Raw genomic sequence first — 14,210 nt, 5'->3', positions numbered from 1 at the left:
GTTGAAAGCAGAGGCGGTTGCAAAAGCGAAGCATTTCTTTCAGGAGTTGAAGGCGGAGTTGAAGCGGTTCTCGTGGAGTCACGGTCATGCGTCGCGTTTAGCGATTCAAAAAGTTCTCGTAGTAGAAGGTAGCAACGGTCTGGACTTCTTTGCTTTGGCCATCCAATTTTTTTTGAAATTAAAAAAAACCTCTTAGATATATATGGCCATCCAAATTTTTTTTGAAATTAAAAAAAAAATTAAATATTTTAAAAAATAAAATCATGATTTTAAAACATAAAATAAAAAAATATTTTTTAAAATTTTTCTTTAAATAAAATTTTAAAAAGAATTTGGTTATAAATTTTGAAAAAAATTTTAAATTAAATTTTGAATTGTGTGTTTAATTATACATTTAGAAAAGAATTTTAAATTTTTTTTTTATTAGAATTACAATTTCAAAAGAGTTTAGTTATTAGAATTTTTAGGGGTGTGTTTGGACAACGGCTATATTCACCACCGCCCCCACCCAACGGCACATTTCTCTCACAAAATTGCAACGGAGACAAATGTTCCCCTTGCATTTTTTATCCTCCTGTCTCTCTCTCTCTCTCTCTTAAAAAATCTTGAAGGAGACTGTGAGCAGTGGTGACTGTGAGGAACAAGCACAAGGAAGACTTGAAGGAGACACTTGTAAAACATTTGGATGCTCTCACCGACAAGATCGGAAGGAATGTTGTGTTGCAGCTTGTTAGCACCGATATGGATCCAAGTATGCCCCCATTCTCTCTCTCTCTCTCTCTCTTAAAAAATCTTGTCAATTTTTATTTTCCCCCAAACGAACAATTTTCTAGGAAAAAAATGAAAAAAATGTTCAGAAATTAAATTATGAGAACCAAAATCATTATAGGTGTTCTGATCATGAATTATATATATATATATATATATATTTGTAGTATCAAGATTTTTTATTTTTTTGTTTTTGAAATTATTACACACCTTTCAATCCAACCAATAATGATTGATCTGATATTTTATTTTCTTTCCTCTTTTCTGGGTTGATCTGATTATGTGTCTTTACTACAATAACAATATGAATTTTACTGAATTGGTTTTTTTTTGTGATTGATGATGATGATGAGCAGTACCGTGAGAACCCCTCCTCCTCCTCCTCCTCCTCCTTAAGCCGTCGGGCCAGTTTGGTTGAGAGGAAATCGCTTCTTCCTGCTGTGGCGGTATCCACCCGGATGTCATCTGCGCTGATTCGGCGGCTGGGGATTGGGAGGTCACGGCTCAGGTCCAGGGATTTCAAGAACATGTCCATTTTCGCCACAATTGACAAGGTTAGTAATTTTACATACATAATATGTGCTATATATTTACATATATACATATTAATTGTGCCAAATTTAGTTGTTTGAATTCTCAACTTGTATCTGTAGAATTTGTGTGAAATTCTCGTAGAACATTCTGGTAATCTCGTAAATTCCCAACTCTGAAATTGATTGCACTGTGGTTTCCTTTTCATTGATTTTTTTTTTTTTTTTTTTTTCTCTTTCTTTCTTTGTGTCTGAAGGCAGTTTGCAAGTATCTTTTATCTATGTCTTGGCTGTTTAATTATCAGTGTTAAGTATTTAAGAGCTTAGTACATGATGTACATCGAATTCTGTTTTTTATTTTTTTAGCAAGAGAAAAAAAGCTCGAGATATATATTGCATGAGAAGAACAACATGCTTTGCCCTCTTTTTGATAACGAAGTCTATTTATTTCATTCATGAAAGCCATTGACTTCCATTCTTAAATGAATGATCAAGTTATGTTGGCTTTTATATTAGTGGGAGTTTTCAGAGGCCAACTGTTAATGGTGGACTGTGGAAGCATATGTGTCTTTGTTACTGATCTGTCTGATGTAACTCATGCTGTATTTCCATTTACATATGAAGTTGGCAACTAAGATGTAGTGACTTGTGACTCCTCATCCTTGTGTTGTTTCATAAATAATCCCACATTTGGTACTGCAAAAGTTGCTCAGAATAGCTAATCCCACGTGACCCCTTTACCTACATATGAGGGATTATTTTGTCCTAGGGGTACTTTTGCATGTGAATGACTAAAATGCCTTCGACTGGCTTACACATTCGGGGGTATCCTATCTGCCTAATCCAAACCGAAATCAAACATAGCCGGTGTAAAGTGGTGACTGTGCTCCTTTTTTTGGCACCTTTCTAATATATTTACTTATTAAAAAAAGGAGGGAAGAAGAAAGAGGAAGAAAGAAATGGGCCGGAGTCTTCAGTGATTTGTTTTTGGTGATGCATCTAGGAGCACAACAGGAAAATCTTTAATGGAGGTGTAGTTTTTATTTTGGAGTCGAAACATTTGATATTGAGCCCTTTTTTGGATTACTATTAGGAATCTCTCTCTCTCTCTCTCTCTCTCTCTCTCTCTCTCTCTTTTTGATAAATACTATTAGGAATCTCTTTCTTTTGTTTCTTGATTGATTTGCTGGAAGAATTTAGCTTATGGGTTGATGTATAGTTTGGCCTTTTTCCCTCGTATGTAATTTTTGCCCGGGATTTCTCCTTGTGTCTCGTTCTAGATTTTATCTACTAGGAAGAGGAAAATGCTCCTTCATTATTCCCCCTTGAGATACAACATGAACAAAATAAAGTTGGTTGTCTTAAGGCTGGTCATGTTGAATTCTTAGACTATTTAATCTTGGATTAGAAAACTTAGGCTGTTATTGATTTAGTAGTACTGGAGGGCCAACATCAATCATTATATTCTCCTATGTGTTGGAGGGCTAACAAGAATTTGAATCAAATGGAAATTGATTGGATGGGATTTTGGTGTGTTAAGAAGTTGATGTACAAATGCCTAGGAGGACTAGCTCCAACATCACAATTGAAGAAATAATACCTATTGGGAGCAAATATCAATCATTTTATTCCTCCTTTGTGTTGCTTAGCAAAATCATAGAAGAAATAATAATCCATATTGGGAGCAACTAGAATGGAAAGAACCCTCCTTGTGTGACTTGACTGCTTAGCAAAATCAGAGAAGAAAAAATACATATGAAAGCAAGTCAAATCTAAATAAAAGTTGTTGCTGTGGAAGAAAAACTTAATATTCCACTGTATCAAATAAAGGATTACATTCACCCTTTTATAGATGATAATACTCATCTAATTTATAGGGATATTTACAACTTACCTAGAATGGAATCAAACTTATCTAAAACAGAAAGCAATAAAACAGGAAACTCTTATCTACAAATTTGATAACAAACTACTAGAATCCCCTAAAATCGTGGGACCAAATAATGATCTATTAGCTATAGATTTCCTCAATCTTAGCCACTAATAATGCTGACAGATCATCAAACTAATTAAATCTTCCAATAATTCTACACTCCCCCTCAAGCTGGACGGTAAATATTTATTAACCCCAGCTTGGAACTCAGATCATCAAACGTCTTTCTCGGGCTGTTTGCAGACATGTGGGCACGTACATCATCTTGATTGTCCCTTCTTCTATCTTCTCCTTTATGAAATGTCGATCAATCTCCACGTGTTTTGTTCTATCATGCTGTACTGGGTTCTTGGCAATGCTGATTGCTGACTGATTATCACAAAACATTTTCATAGTTTCTTCATCTGAAATTTTTAATTCCTTTAGCAACCTTCGTAACCATAGTCCCTCACAAATGCCATGTGCCATTGCCCTGAATTCAGCTTATGCACTGCTCCTTGACACCACCGATTGCTTCTTACTTCGCCATGTAACAAGGTTACCCCACACATATGTGCAATACCCTGAAGTAGATCTTCGGTCTTGTACTGATCCTGCCCAATCTGCATCACTAAATACTTCAATATCTCTTCTTTGATTCTTCTCAAAAAATAATCCTTTACCTGGTGTTAGTTTTAGGTATCTTAGGATTCTATACACTGCCTCCATGTGTTCTTCATTTGGATTATTCATGAATTGACTTACCATGCTAACAGAAAAACCGATATCTGGTCGGGTGTGAGATAGGTATATAAGTTTACCAACAAGTCTTTGATATCTGCCTTTATCCACTGGTGCACAATTTTCCTTAGTTCCTAGTTTGGTTGTTGAATCCATAGGAGTATCAGCCGGCTTGCATCCGAGCATTCCAGTCTCTTTTAAGAGATCCAGGACATATTTTCTTTGGGAGACAGAGATTCCCTTTCTTGACCTTGCGATTTCCATGCCTAGGAAGTATTTGAGATTCCCAAGGTCCTTGATTTCAAATTCTGTAGCTAGAAGACTTTGGATAGTGCAGATTTCCTCCTCATAATCTCCTGTTAGAATTATGTCATCCACGTATACAATGAGGACAACAAGTTTTCCTACAGGAAAGTGTTTAACAAATAGAGTATGATCCGTCTGACATTGAGAATAGCCATGCCTCTTAACTACCTTTGTGAATCTCTCAAACCAGGCTCTTGGAGATTGCTTGAGCCCATATAGAGATCTTCTAAGTTTACAAACTTTGTTGCATGTAGTTTGTGTCTCAAATCCTGGAGGAATTTCCATGTAAACTTCTTCAGCTAGGTCTCCATTTAGGAAGGCATTCTTGACGTCTAGTTGATGAAGAGGCCAATCAAGATTTGCAGCTAAAGATAGTAGAACCCGAACTGTGTTTAACTTGGCTACAGGGGCAAATGTCTCCTCATAGTCGATTCCATATGATTGGGTGAATCCCTTTGCAACCAGCCGTGCCTTGAATCGATTAATACTCCCATCTTCATTATATTTGACTGTGAATATCCATTTGCAGCCTACTGGACGTTTTCCAGTTGGTAATTCTGAGATTTCCCAGGTTCCATTCTTTTCAAGCGCATGTATTTCTTCATACACGGCTGATTTCCACTTAGGTGAGCCAAGGGCTTCTTGTATGTTATTGGGAACCTGGATGTTGTCGAGGTTGGCAACAAATGATTTGAACTTTGGTGACAGTCCTTCATATGACACAAATGTGTATATAGGGTGTTTTGTGCATGATCTTACACCTTTTCTCACAGCAATAGGAATATCACTATCATCATTAGTTAACTCACTATGTGAAGTCTCGGGATTAGAGTTACCTGATGGATCTTCACTTGATCTAGGACTTGGATCAGATTCTTGGGCTTGCTCAGGAGATGCTTGTTGTTCCATCTCCTTTTGGTTCCTTCTGCTCCGTGAGTAGGTAATCAACTCATCATTCTTTGTTAATTGAATAGTGTCCAGATTTTGAGGTGGATTAATAGGAATAGGCAGATTGTTGGTTTGAGCTTGAGAAAGAGTTTCTAGGAAGAGATGTTGAAGAGGAATGGATTTAGGATTCAGTGATGAGCAAAATTGGTCAGAATTAGGAGAAAGGTGAGATGATTCTTCAATATCCCAAAGCTGGTATTCCTGGACAAAATTAGGCTCCCCCTGAATATCAGATTTGGGATAATAAGGCTGGTACTCAAAAAAGGTGACATCCATGGAGTAATAGTACTGTTTAGTGACCGGAGAGTAGCACTTATATCCCTTTTGAGTTGGAGAGTACCCAAGAAAAATACACTTAAGGGCTCTAGGATCAAGTTTATCCCTGTGTTGTTGATGGACATGAACAAAAGTTGAGCACCCGAAAACTTTGAAGGGGATAGTGGAGATGAGACGAGTATTGGGAAAGGACTGAAGTAGGAGTTGACAGGGAGTTTGGAAGTTGAGAATACGAGATGGCATCCTATTTATGAGATATGCTGCAGTGAGAATGGCTTCACCCCAGAAAAATTTTGGTACATGGGTAGAGAACATAAGGGAGCGTGCAACATCTAGAAGATGCCTGTTTTTTCTTTCGACAATTCCATTTTGTTGAGGAGTGGTTCACACAGGAACTTTGGTGAACTATACCGTGACTCAAGAGATAATCATTAAGGATGGATTTGAAATATTCTTTGGCATTGTCAGTTTTCAAAATCTGGATTTTTGCTTGGAATTGTGTTTGGATCATGGTGTTGAAGTTTTTGAAAATCTGACTTGCCTCTGATTTTTCTCTCATGAGGAAGACCCATGTAAGTCTAGTGTGATCATCAATAAAGGAAATAAACCAGCTAGAACCAGTAACATTCTTGATTCTAGATGGACCCTATACATCACTGTGAATCATTGAAAAGGGTTGAGATGCTTTGTAGGATTGATTGGGATAAGAGTTACGAACATGTTTAGAAAATTGACAAATCTCACACTGAAACTCATTTGGATTTTTATTATGGAATAGTGAAGGAAACAACTTCTCAAGATACAAGAAATTTGGATGACCTAACCTATAGTGCCACAACATAATTGCACTATCATGATTAGAACGACTAACAGAAAAAGAACTAGGACTATTGGACACTGAACAATCAGATTGGTGAGTTGCTCCTTGAAAAGGATCATTAACCTCGAGAAAATAGAGCCCCGAACACATCTTAGCACTGCCAATCATCTTCCCCGAGTCCAAGACCTGAAATTCACACAAATTTGAGCCAAATTTAGTAACACAATTGAGATCCCGAGTGAGTTTACTAATGGACAGTAAATTGCAATTTAAATTTGGCACAAGAAGAACTGAGGCAAGTGTGATGTTTTCTGAAACTCTAACAGAACCTGTACCAGCAACCTTTGAGAGTGAACCATCGGCTATCCTGACAGTTAAATTTTTAGAACATGGACTATAAGTAGAAAAAATTTTCTCATCTCCAGTCATATGATCCGATGCCACTGAGTCTATAATCCATGGACTTAGCTTCTCCTTTTTAACATTGAGAGCACTTAAGAAATTACCTTTGTGTGCCAAGGAACCGATACCAACCACAGTGGGGGCAGTGGCAGGCAATGATTGGCTGAACAGTTTCTGTAATACTTCTAGTTGTTCCTTGCTGAAGGGAATGGGTTCGATTGATGGTTTTTCATCCACCGCGACGAGATTGCCCCGTCCTTCTTTGTCACTGGCAAACCGGGAAGGCTTCCAATCTGCAAGTTTACCATGGATTTTCTAGCAAGTGTCCTTGGTGTGACCAGAACGTCGACAATGATCACACCATGGCCGTCCTTTCTTTGGTCTGTTGTCATTGTTGTTGTATGGATTTCCTCCAACTACAAGGGCTGAGCTCTCAAGATTTGTCACAGATTCTTGAGAGCAGCCCATCATGATCTTCTTTTGACTCCCCTCTCTACGAACTTCTGAAAGTGCTTCTCGGATATTCAGCAGTGGTTTGGATCCTAAGATTCTCCCTCGGACTTCATCGAGATTCTTATTTAATCCAATCAGAAATTTGTATATTCTTTTCCGTTCAATAATCTGTCTATACCTGATTCCATCATCAGGACAGCTCCAATTGTGCTCCTCTAACAAGTCCAGCTGTTGCCAGTAGCGGTTGAGTGTGTTGAAGTACTGAGTCACCATTAAATCTCCTTGGCGGAAGTCATGGAGAACACTTTCCACCTCGAACAATTCAGATGTATTCTCATTGTTAGAATACGTTTCCTTAGCAGCTTCCCAAATCTCCTTTGCTGTTCCGTAGAGAAGAAAATTTTCTCCAATGTCATTTGTCATGGAATTAATGAGCCATGACATGACCATGTTATTTTTAGAATTCCAGAATTTGAACTTCTCATCATCCTTGTTTGGTTTGGCAGCAACTCCATTGAGATAATCGTCTTTTCCCTTTCCGCATATGAACATCATTACGGAATGGGACCATTGGAGATAGTTGTTCCCATTCAGTTTGTGTCCTGTAATGGGCATGAGGTTACTATCTGCACTACTGTTGCTGGAAGCCATGGCTTCTTGATTGGAGGTGATTTGGGAAACGGAAGAGTCACTTCTGCCGTATTTGGTCATATGAGGGAATTAGGGTTCAGAGAATGCTCTGATACCATGTTGTTGTGGAAGAAAAACTTAATATTCCACTGTATCAAATAAAGGATTACATTCACCCTTTTATAGATGATAATACTCATCTAATTTATAGGGATATTTACAACTTACCTAGAATGGAATCAAACTTATCTAAAACAGAAAGCAATAAAACAGGAAACTTTTATCTACAAATTTGATAACAGACTACTAGAATCCCCTAAAATCGTGGGACCAAATAATGATCTATTAGCTATAGATTTCCTCAATCTTAGCCACTAATAATGCTGACAGATCATCAAACTAATTAAATCTTCCAATAATTCTACGTATAAAGAAAAATCTTGGCCGCAATATATCCAATTTTTTATAGGAAAACTTTTGACTTGAAGGATAGCTAAGGGACAAGCTTGAAAGAAAAAATATTCCATTGTATGAAAATTGTGAGTTTTCAATCAACTTTGTTTCCATCTATTAAAAAACTGATATCTCAAGTGGAAGCAGACACCCAATCTATTAAAAAACTGAGATCTCAAGTGGAAGCAGACACCCAATCTCTAGGGATTTTCATGGCTCGAGTAGTGGCCAACGATTTTGCAAATTCTAAGGTGGTTTTAAATTGGATTTTGTATGGGATTGGTCTTCAAGTCATCTCATTTATAAATACTCGTTCCATCCCCAACTGTTTGTCAATTTTCAGCATTTATGCCTTCTAGTAGGGTCAATAAATAATGTATTTTTTTCCCTACAAATTGAAAGAAAGAATAAATAAAAAAAACATAGATGATTTTTTTGGGATGTTTGGAATAGTTAAAATGGACTAGCAATTTCGTACAGGAGGAGAATTAAACTAGTTGTAACCAAAATAAATTTGTCAAATAAGAGAAGCATCCATATTCGCTTGCACTATCAATTGATTAATATGCGTTTTACATCACTTTAATACATTTCAAGTTTGTTTTGGCAATTTCCTAGTCAGTGGTGGATCGCGTTTAATTTGTGGTGAATTCATAGAGTATCATGGATGCTTGATACTCTACCAACCATTCAGGAACAAACATCACCGATTTCCAGTGGTATAAGAAACACGCTAACAAGTTTTAGGATTCAACACCTAAGGCACATGAACTGGGTTAGGGTTGGGTTGTTTCTTTTTCTTTTTTTTCCCTTACTAATGGTGAATTGGTTGGCTACGAGGTCCTGTGGGTTTTGTCCGTTTTGATTTTCGACAGGAAGAAGAAGGAAAAAAAAAGAAGGGAATCCTTTTGTGTGTCTAATTGATTATTATATTGATTACAGAATTGATTGGCATAATGCAAATTCATATTGGTTTAATTGAATAAAATGAACAATTCATAATCTCTGTCATGTTATGTTATCAATCCTAAGCAAATTCTTTTCCATTTTGAGGGCTAAATCTCCTCTAGACCTTATTCAAGTGCCAAACAACATTTTAAGTGTGAAGCATTAGCACTTTATCTGAATCACTAGATCTTTAGCATTGTCAAATTAATTTTTTATTTGAAATGTTACTGCAATAGTCATTTGACCAAAAGATGTGAAATAAAACCCTGTTTATAGATGAGGGCTTATTAGGGTTATATTTTAAGCCTGGCTAAGAAGGATTTATACAAGTCAACTAAAATTTGGGATATACGTAGATCATGGGATATACGTAGATTTTGTTCTCTAGGAATGGCACTATATAGTTACCAAAAAGCATGACATTTTGCATTTCAACTGCAGGAAACTTTCACCAGAGTAAATGTTCCCATAGAGTGGCTGCTATGATTTTTTCCACGGCGAAGCATGGCTAGTATTAAGGGCGATACATGTTAGATTAGCACAATGTAAGAATGGAGTTAATAATAAAGGCTTCCTTTAGGAAAAACTAAACCTAGGTGTTGGTCAGCATGCAAACGGAAGGCTGTATACACTCACAAGACTTTAATCCTAAAGAATCAAAATTGATAAGACCTAGAGCACATACCTACTACATCAAGTGTTTTGGGAAGGGTGAGATTAGAAATCAGATAGAAAATTCATTTTGCTTTTTTGGTTAGGTAAAATTCATTTTACTTATAGTTAAAAGAGATTGAAATTTTGAAAGTACACGTTTTCTTTTGATTTATATCATTATCGTTGTCATGCTGATTGCACCAGCATGTGACTGTCATTACATTAGATAGTAGGATTGGCTGTGGTACGCCATCACTGCCGCCACTCCATCACTATCATGATTTCATCAACTATTGGAATAGTTGCTATTTACACCTTGAGATTCATTAAATTATTGTGAACTGTAGCAGTTCAATGTCAACTTAATGTTTAACTGTGAATTGCCTCTATTTATTTCTTCATTTTATTGATTACTATTTTTTTTTTTCTTTTCATGTAGACGTGGCGTAAAACAGTTGACAGGGCTTCAAAGGTCTTCTTGGAGATGCATTACAACCAGCACAAGCGCTTGACAAATGATATTGCTTAGACCAAGCTATTTCACACTGTGGAAATTTTTATCTGACCTGGGGTGTTGGGAAGGAAGGTTTGTGCACTACTAGCGTCTAACTTATATTTACTTATTCTTGTATATGTATCTTATCACCACAGCAAAATAATTGTTGTATTTTGTGTCATACAAATTAAGTTTTTTGCCCTCAAAGTTGTCTTTTATGGAGCTGTGTGATTTAAATTGGTCATCCAATTTTCCCATTATGATTTATAAAATCCAGTAAACATTTTGTTGTGGAAATTTTTATCTGACCTAGCGTGTGGTAGAAGGAAAGCTTGGTCCTTGTGCGCTTCTAGCATCCAACTTATATTTACTATTCTTGTATAGGTATTTTTATCACCACAACGAAATAATTGTTGTATTTTGTGTCATATAAATTAAGTTCTGCCCTCAAAGTTGTCTTTTATGGAGCTGTGTGTGACTTTAATTTGATTATCCACTTTTCCCATTCTAAATTATAAAATCCAGTAAACATTTTGTTGTTGGTAAGCAATATTGATCTTGTGACAACCCTGTTAATCATTGGTTTTGAATGTTATTTAAGTGCTTTGTGTGAATTTGAATGCTTATTATGTGTTTAATATGATTTTTAGGTTCATATCCGTTAACCGTAGGAATATCTGTTGTGATTTCGGCTATAATCTGAAATTGAAGGCCTTAATGACGTCAGAAGTTTGATTAATGACGTCAGAAGTTTGATTAAATCAATTAAATTAAGCCTTGATTAATTAGTCTTAAGCTCTATTTAACTAACTTGATCCCTAATTAAGGCCCTAAGCTAATCTATGAGAAATGTTAATTAATCTCATTTAGACACAAAAATCTGCCGACAATTAAGTTTGGAGAGAGGAAACTCAATTTTAGAGAGAAGAGCTTGGAAGCTTGGAATTTTGCTTGAGAATTGAAGAATTGAGGAATACAATTTAAGAAATTGCTAGAATTAGTGTTCTTGAAGACTTTAGGTATGCATTTAATTCTGAATTCATGAACTGAAGTCGAAAAAGACACTTTTTTCACACTTAAGCTTTAAATAGTCCATCGGGGGCCAAAATTGTGTAACAGTCACGAGAAGTCCCGAGGAACACCTCAAACACCTCGGGAGGGACCAATGTAAGTTGTGGAAACTTACGGAACTAGCTCGGGACTCCCGGTTTGAAAACTATGTCAAAAAATGAACTTTCAATCACTTAAGCTTGAAAATAGGCCATTCGAGGTCAAAATCGTGTAACAGTCACGAGAAGGACCAGGGAACACCTCCAACACCTCAGGAGGGACTAAACGTAAGCTGTGGAAATTTACGGAACTAGTACAGGACTCCTGGTTTGAAAACTAAGTCACAAAATTCATTTTTTTCACATTTATGCTTAAGAATAGGCCATCGGGGGCCAAAATTGTGTAACAATCATGAGAAGGCCTGGGGAACACCACCAACACCTCGAGAGGGACCAACATAAGTTTTGAAAATTTACGGAACTAGCACGGGACTTCCGATTTGAAAACTAAGTCGAAAAAGTTATTTTTTTCACATTTAAGTTTGAAAATAGGCCATCGGGGGCCAAAATCATGCAACAGTCATGAGAAAGACCGGGGAACACCTCAAACACATCGGGAGGGACCAATGTAAGTTGTGAAAACTTATGGAACTAGTACAGGACTCCCGATTTGAAAACTAAGTCAAAAAAGATAATTTTTTCGCACTTACGCTTAAAAATAGGCCATCGGGGGCAAAAAACGTGTAACAGTCACGAAAAGGCCCAAAGAATACCTCAAACACCTCGGGAGGAACCAATGTGAGTTGTGGAAACTTACGGAATTGGCACGGGACTTCCGGTTTGAAAACTAAGTCGAAACCGACACTTTTTTCACGCATCAGCATGAAAATAGGCATCGATGTGCCAAAATCGTGTAATAGTCATGGGAAGGCCCGACTACACCTCAAACACCTCGAGAGGAAACAATGCAAGTTATTGAAAATACGAAACTAGCACGGGACTCCCGGTTTTAAAAGTGTAAGTCCAAAAATTCACTTTTTTCGCATTTAAGCTTGAAAATAGGCTGTCGATGGCCAAAATTGTGTAACAGTCACGAGAAGGCCTAGGGAACATCTCAAACTCCTCGGGAGGGACCAATGTCAGTAGGGAAAACTTATGGAAATAGCACAGGATTCCCAGTTGGAAATCTAAGTCGAAAAATGCACTTTTTTCACACTTACAGTTGAAAATAGGCCATCGGGGGCCAAAATCGTGTAACAGTCACGAGAAGGCACGGGGAACACCTCAAATACCTCCAGAGGGACCAATGTAAGCTGTGGAAACTTACTGCTGGAAATTGTGTTCATGCATATAATATGATAGTGGTGTTGGTGGTAGATAGTGGTATGTATAGAATATGATAGTGGTGTTGGTGGTAGATAGTGGCATGTATAGAATATGATAGTGGTGTTGGTGGTAGATAGTGGCATGTATATAATATGATAGTGGTAGATAGTGGTAATATATAATATGTAAGTGGCATATAATGGGTTATGATGATGTTTGTAATATCTCCTATATAAGGAGTGTCATTTGGTCTTGTAAGATAAGAAGTTTTGAATATAACAGAAATATATTCCTTCTTCCTCATATTTTCGGAGTTCTTCTTCTTCATATTTTCTAAGTTGGTATCAGAGCCACAAAAAACACAGCAGCCCTAAAACCGTCATAGCCATGTCGGAAGTCACGTCCGGAACCACTTCAACCCCTGCCGCTGCCATTCCGGTGAAAACGTCCAACTCTCACTCTGTCCAAATCACCACCATCCGCCTAAATGGTGATAATTTTCTCCGCTGGTCACAATCTGTCCGGATGTATATCCGTGGGCAAGGAAAGATCGGTTACATCACTGGTGACAAGAAGGCTCCTGCTGTTAATGATCCGTTGTTCGACAATTGGGACGCTGAAAACTCTATGGTTATGACATGGTTGGTCAATTCCATGGAGGAGGATATAAGCTCTAATTACATGTGCTATACTACTGCACAAGAATTGTGGGATAATGTTAGTCAGATGTATTCTGACCTAGGAAATCAATCTCAAGTTTTCGAATTAACTTTGAAGTTGGGAGAGATTCGTCAAGGAGATGATTCCGTCACCAAATATTTCAATTCGTTGAAAAGGTTGTGGCAGGATCTTGACATCTTCAACACATACGAATGGAAATCGGTTGACGACTGCAACCACCACAAGAAAACTGTGGAAGACAGCCGTATTTACAAGTTTCTTGCCGGCCTCAACATTGAGTTCGATGAAGTGCGAGGAAGAATTATTGGCAGACCTCCTCTCCCATCCATTGGCGAAGTATTTGCCGAAGTCAGAAGGGAAGAGAGCCGAAGGAGCGTCATGCTTAAGAAAAAAGGTAATGGTGAATCAATTGAAATTTCTGCTTTAATTAGCGATGCTGCGGCCAACAAGGCTGCAAGTTACCAGCGCAGGTTTGATGATAAGCCACGGGTCTGGTGTGATTTTTGCAACAAGCCTCGCCATACACGCGAAACGTGTTGGAAGATTCATGGCAAACCTGCCAACTGGAAAAGCAGCAAACAAGGAGAGAAGAATCGTGGCTTTCCTACCGCTAATGAAGCCGATTCAGGTCCCTTCAACAAAGAGCAGATTGATCAACTCTTAAAGCTGATAAAATCCAACTCCTCAACCGGTACTCCTAGTGTTTTGTTGGCACAAACAGGTAGAAATCCTAAAGCCTTCTCTTGCCTAAACTTCTCTCCGTGGATCATAGATTCCGGTGCCTCCGATCACATGACTAGTTTTTCCCATTTATTTA

General features: G+C 37.6%; 1 protein-coding gene across 2 annotated transcripts in view; it reads left to right on the top strand.

Annotated features, from left to right (window-relative positions):
- The first annotated feature begins 518 nt into the window (after positions 1-518).
- LOC145798705 (uncharacterized) overlaps positions 519-14,210 on the top strand; it is a 51,273-nt gene continuing 37,581 nt past the window's right edge. The window contains exons 1-3 of one of the 2 annotated variants that reach the window (XR_014340133.1): positions 519-751; positions 1,122-1,322; positions 10,281-10,789. Coding sequence is in view for 1 of the 2 variants with exons in the window: in XM_082887364.1 (XP_082743490.1) it covers positions 686-751; positions 1,125-1,322; positions 10,281-10,370 (354 nt within the window). In the remaining variant the exon portion in view is untranslated. Of the gene's footprint in view, positions 752-1,121; positions 1,323-10,280; positions 10,790-14,210 lie in introns of those variants that run through there. The other variant, XM_082887364.1, reaches the window with a different exon arrangement.

This window comes from Camellia sinensis, chromosome 9 (genome assembly GCF_055761805.1).
Source record: "Camellia sinensis isolate YWXY chromosome 9, ASM5576180v1, whole genome shotgun sequence".
Taxonomy (NCBI): Eukaryota; Viridiplantae; Streptophyta; class Magnoliopsida; order Ericales; family Theaceae; genus Camellia; species Camellia sinensis.
The sequence above is the reverse complement of the archived record's forward strand: the minus strand, read 5'-3'. Positions and strand labels throughout refer to the sequence as shown.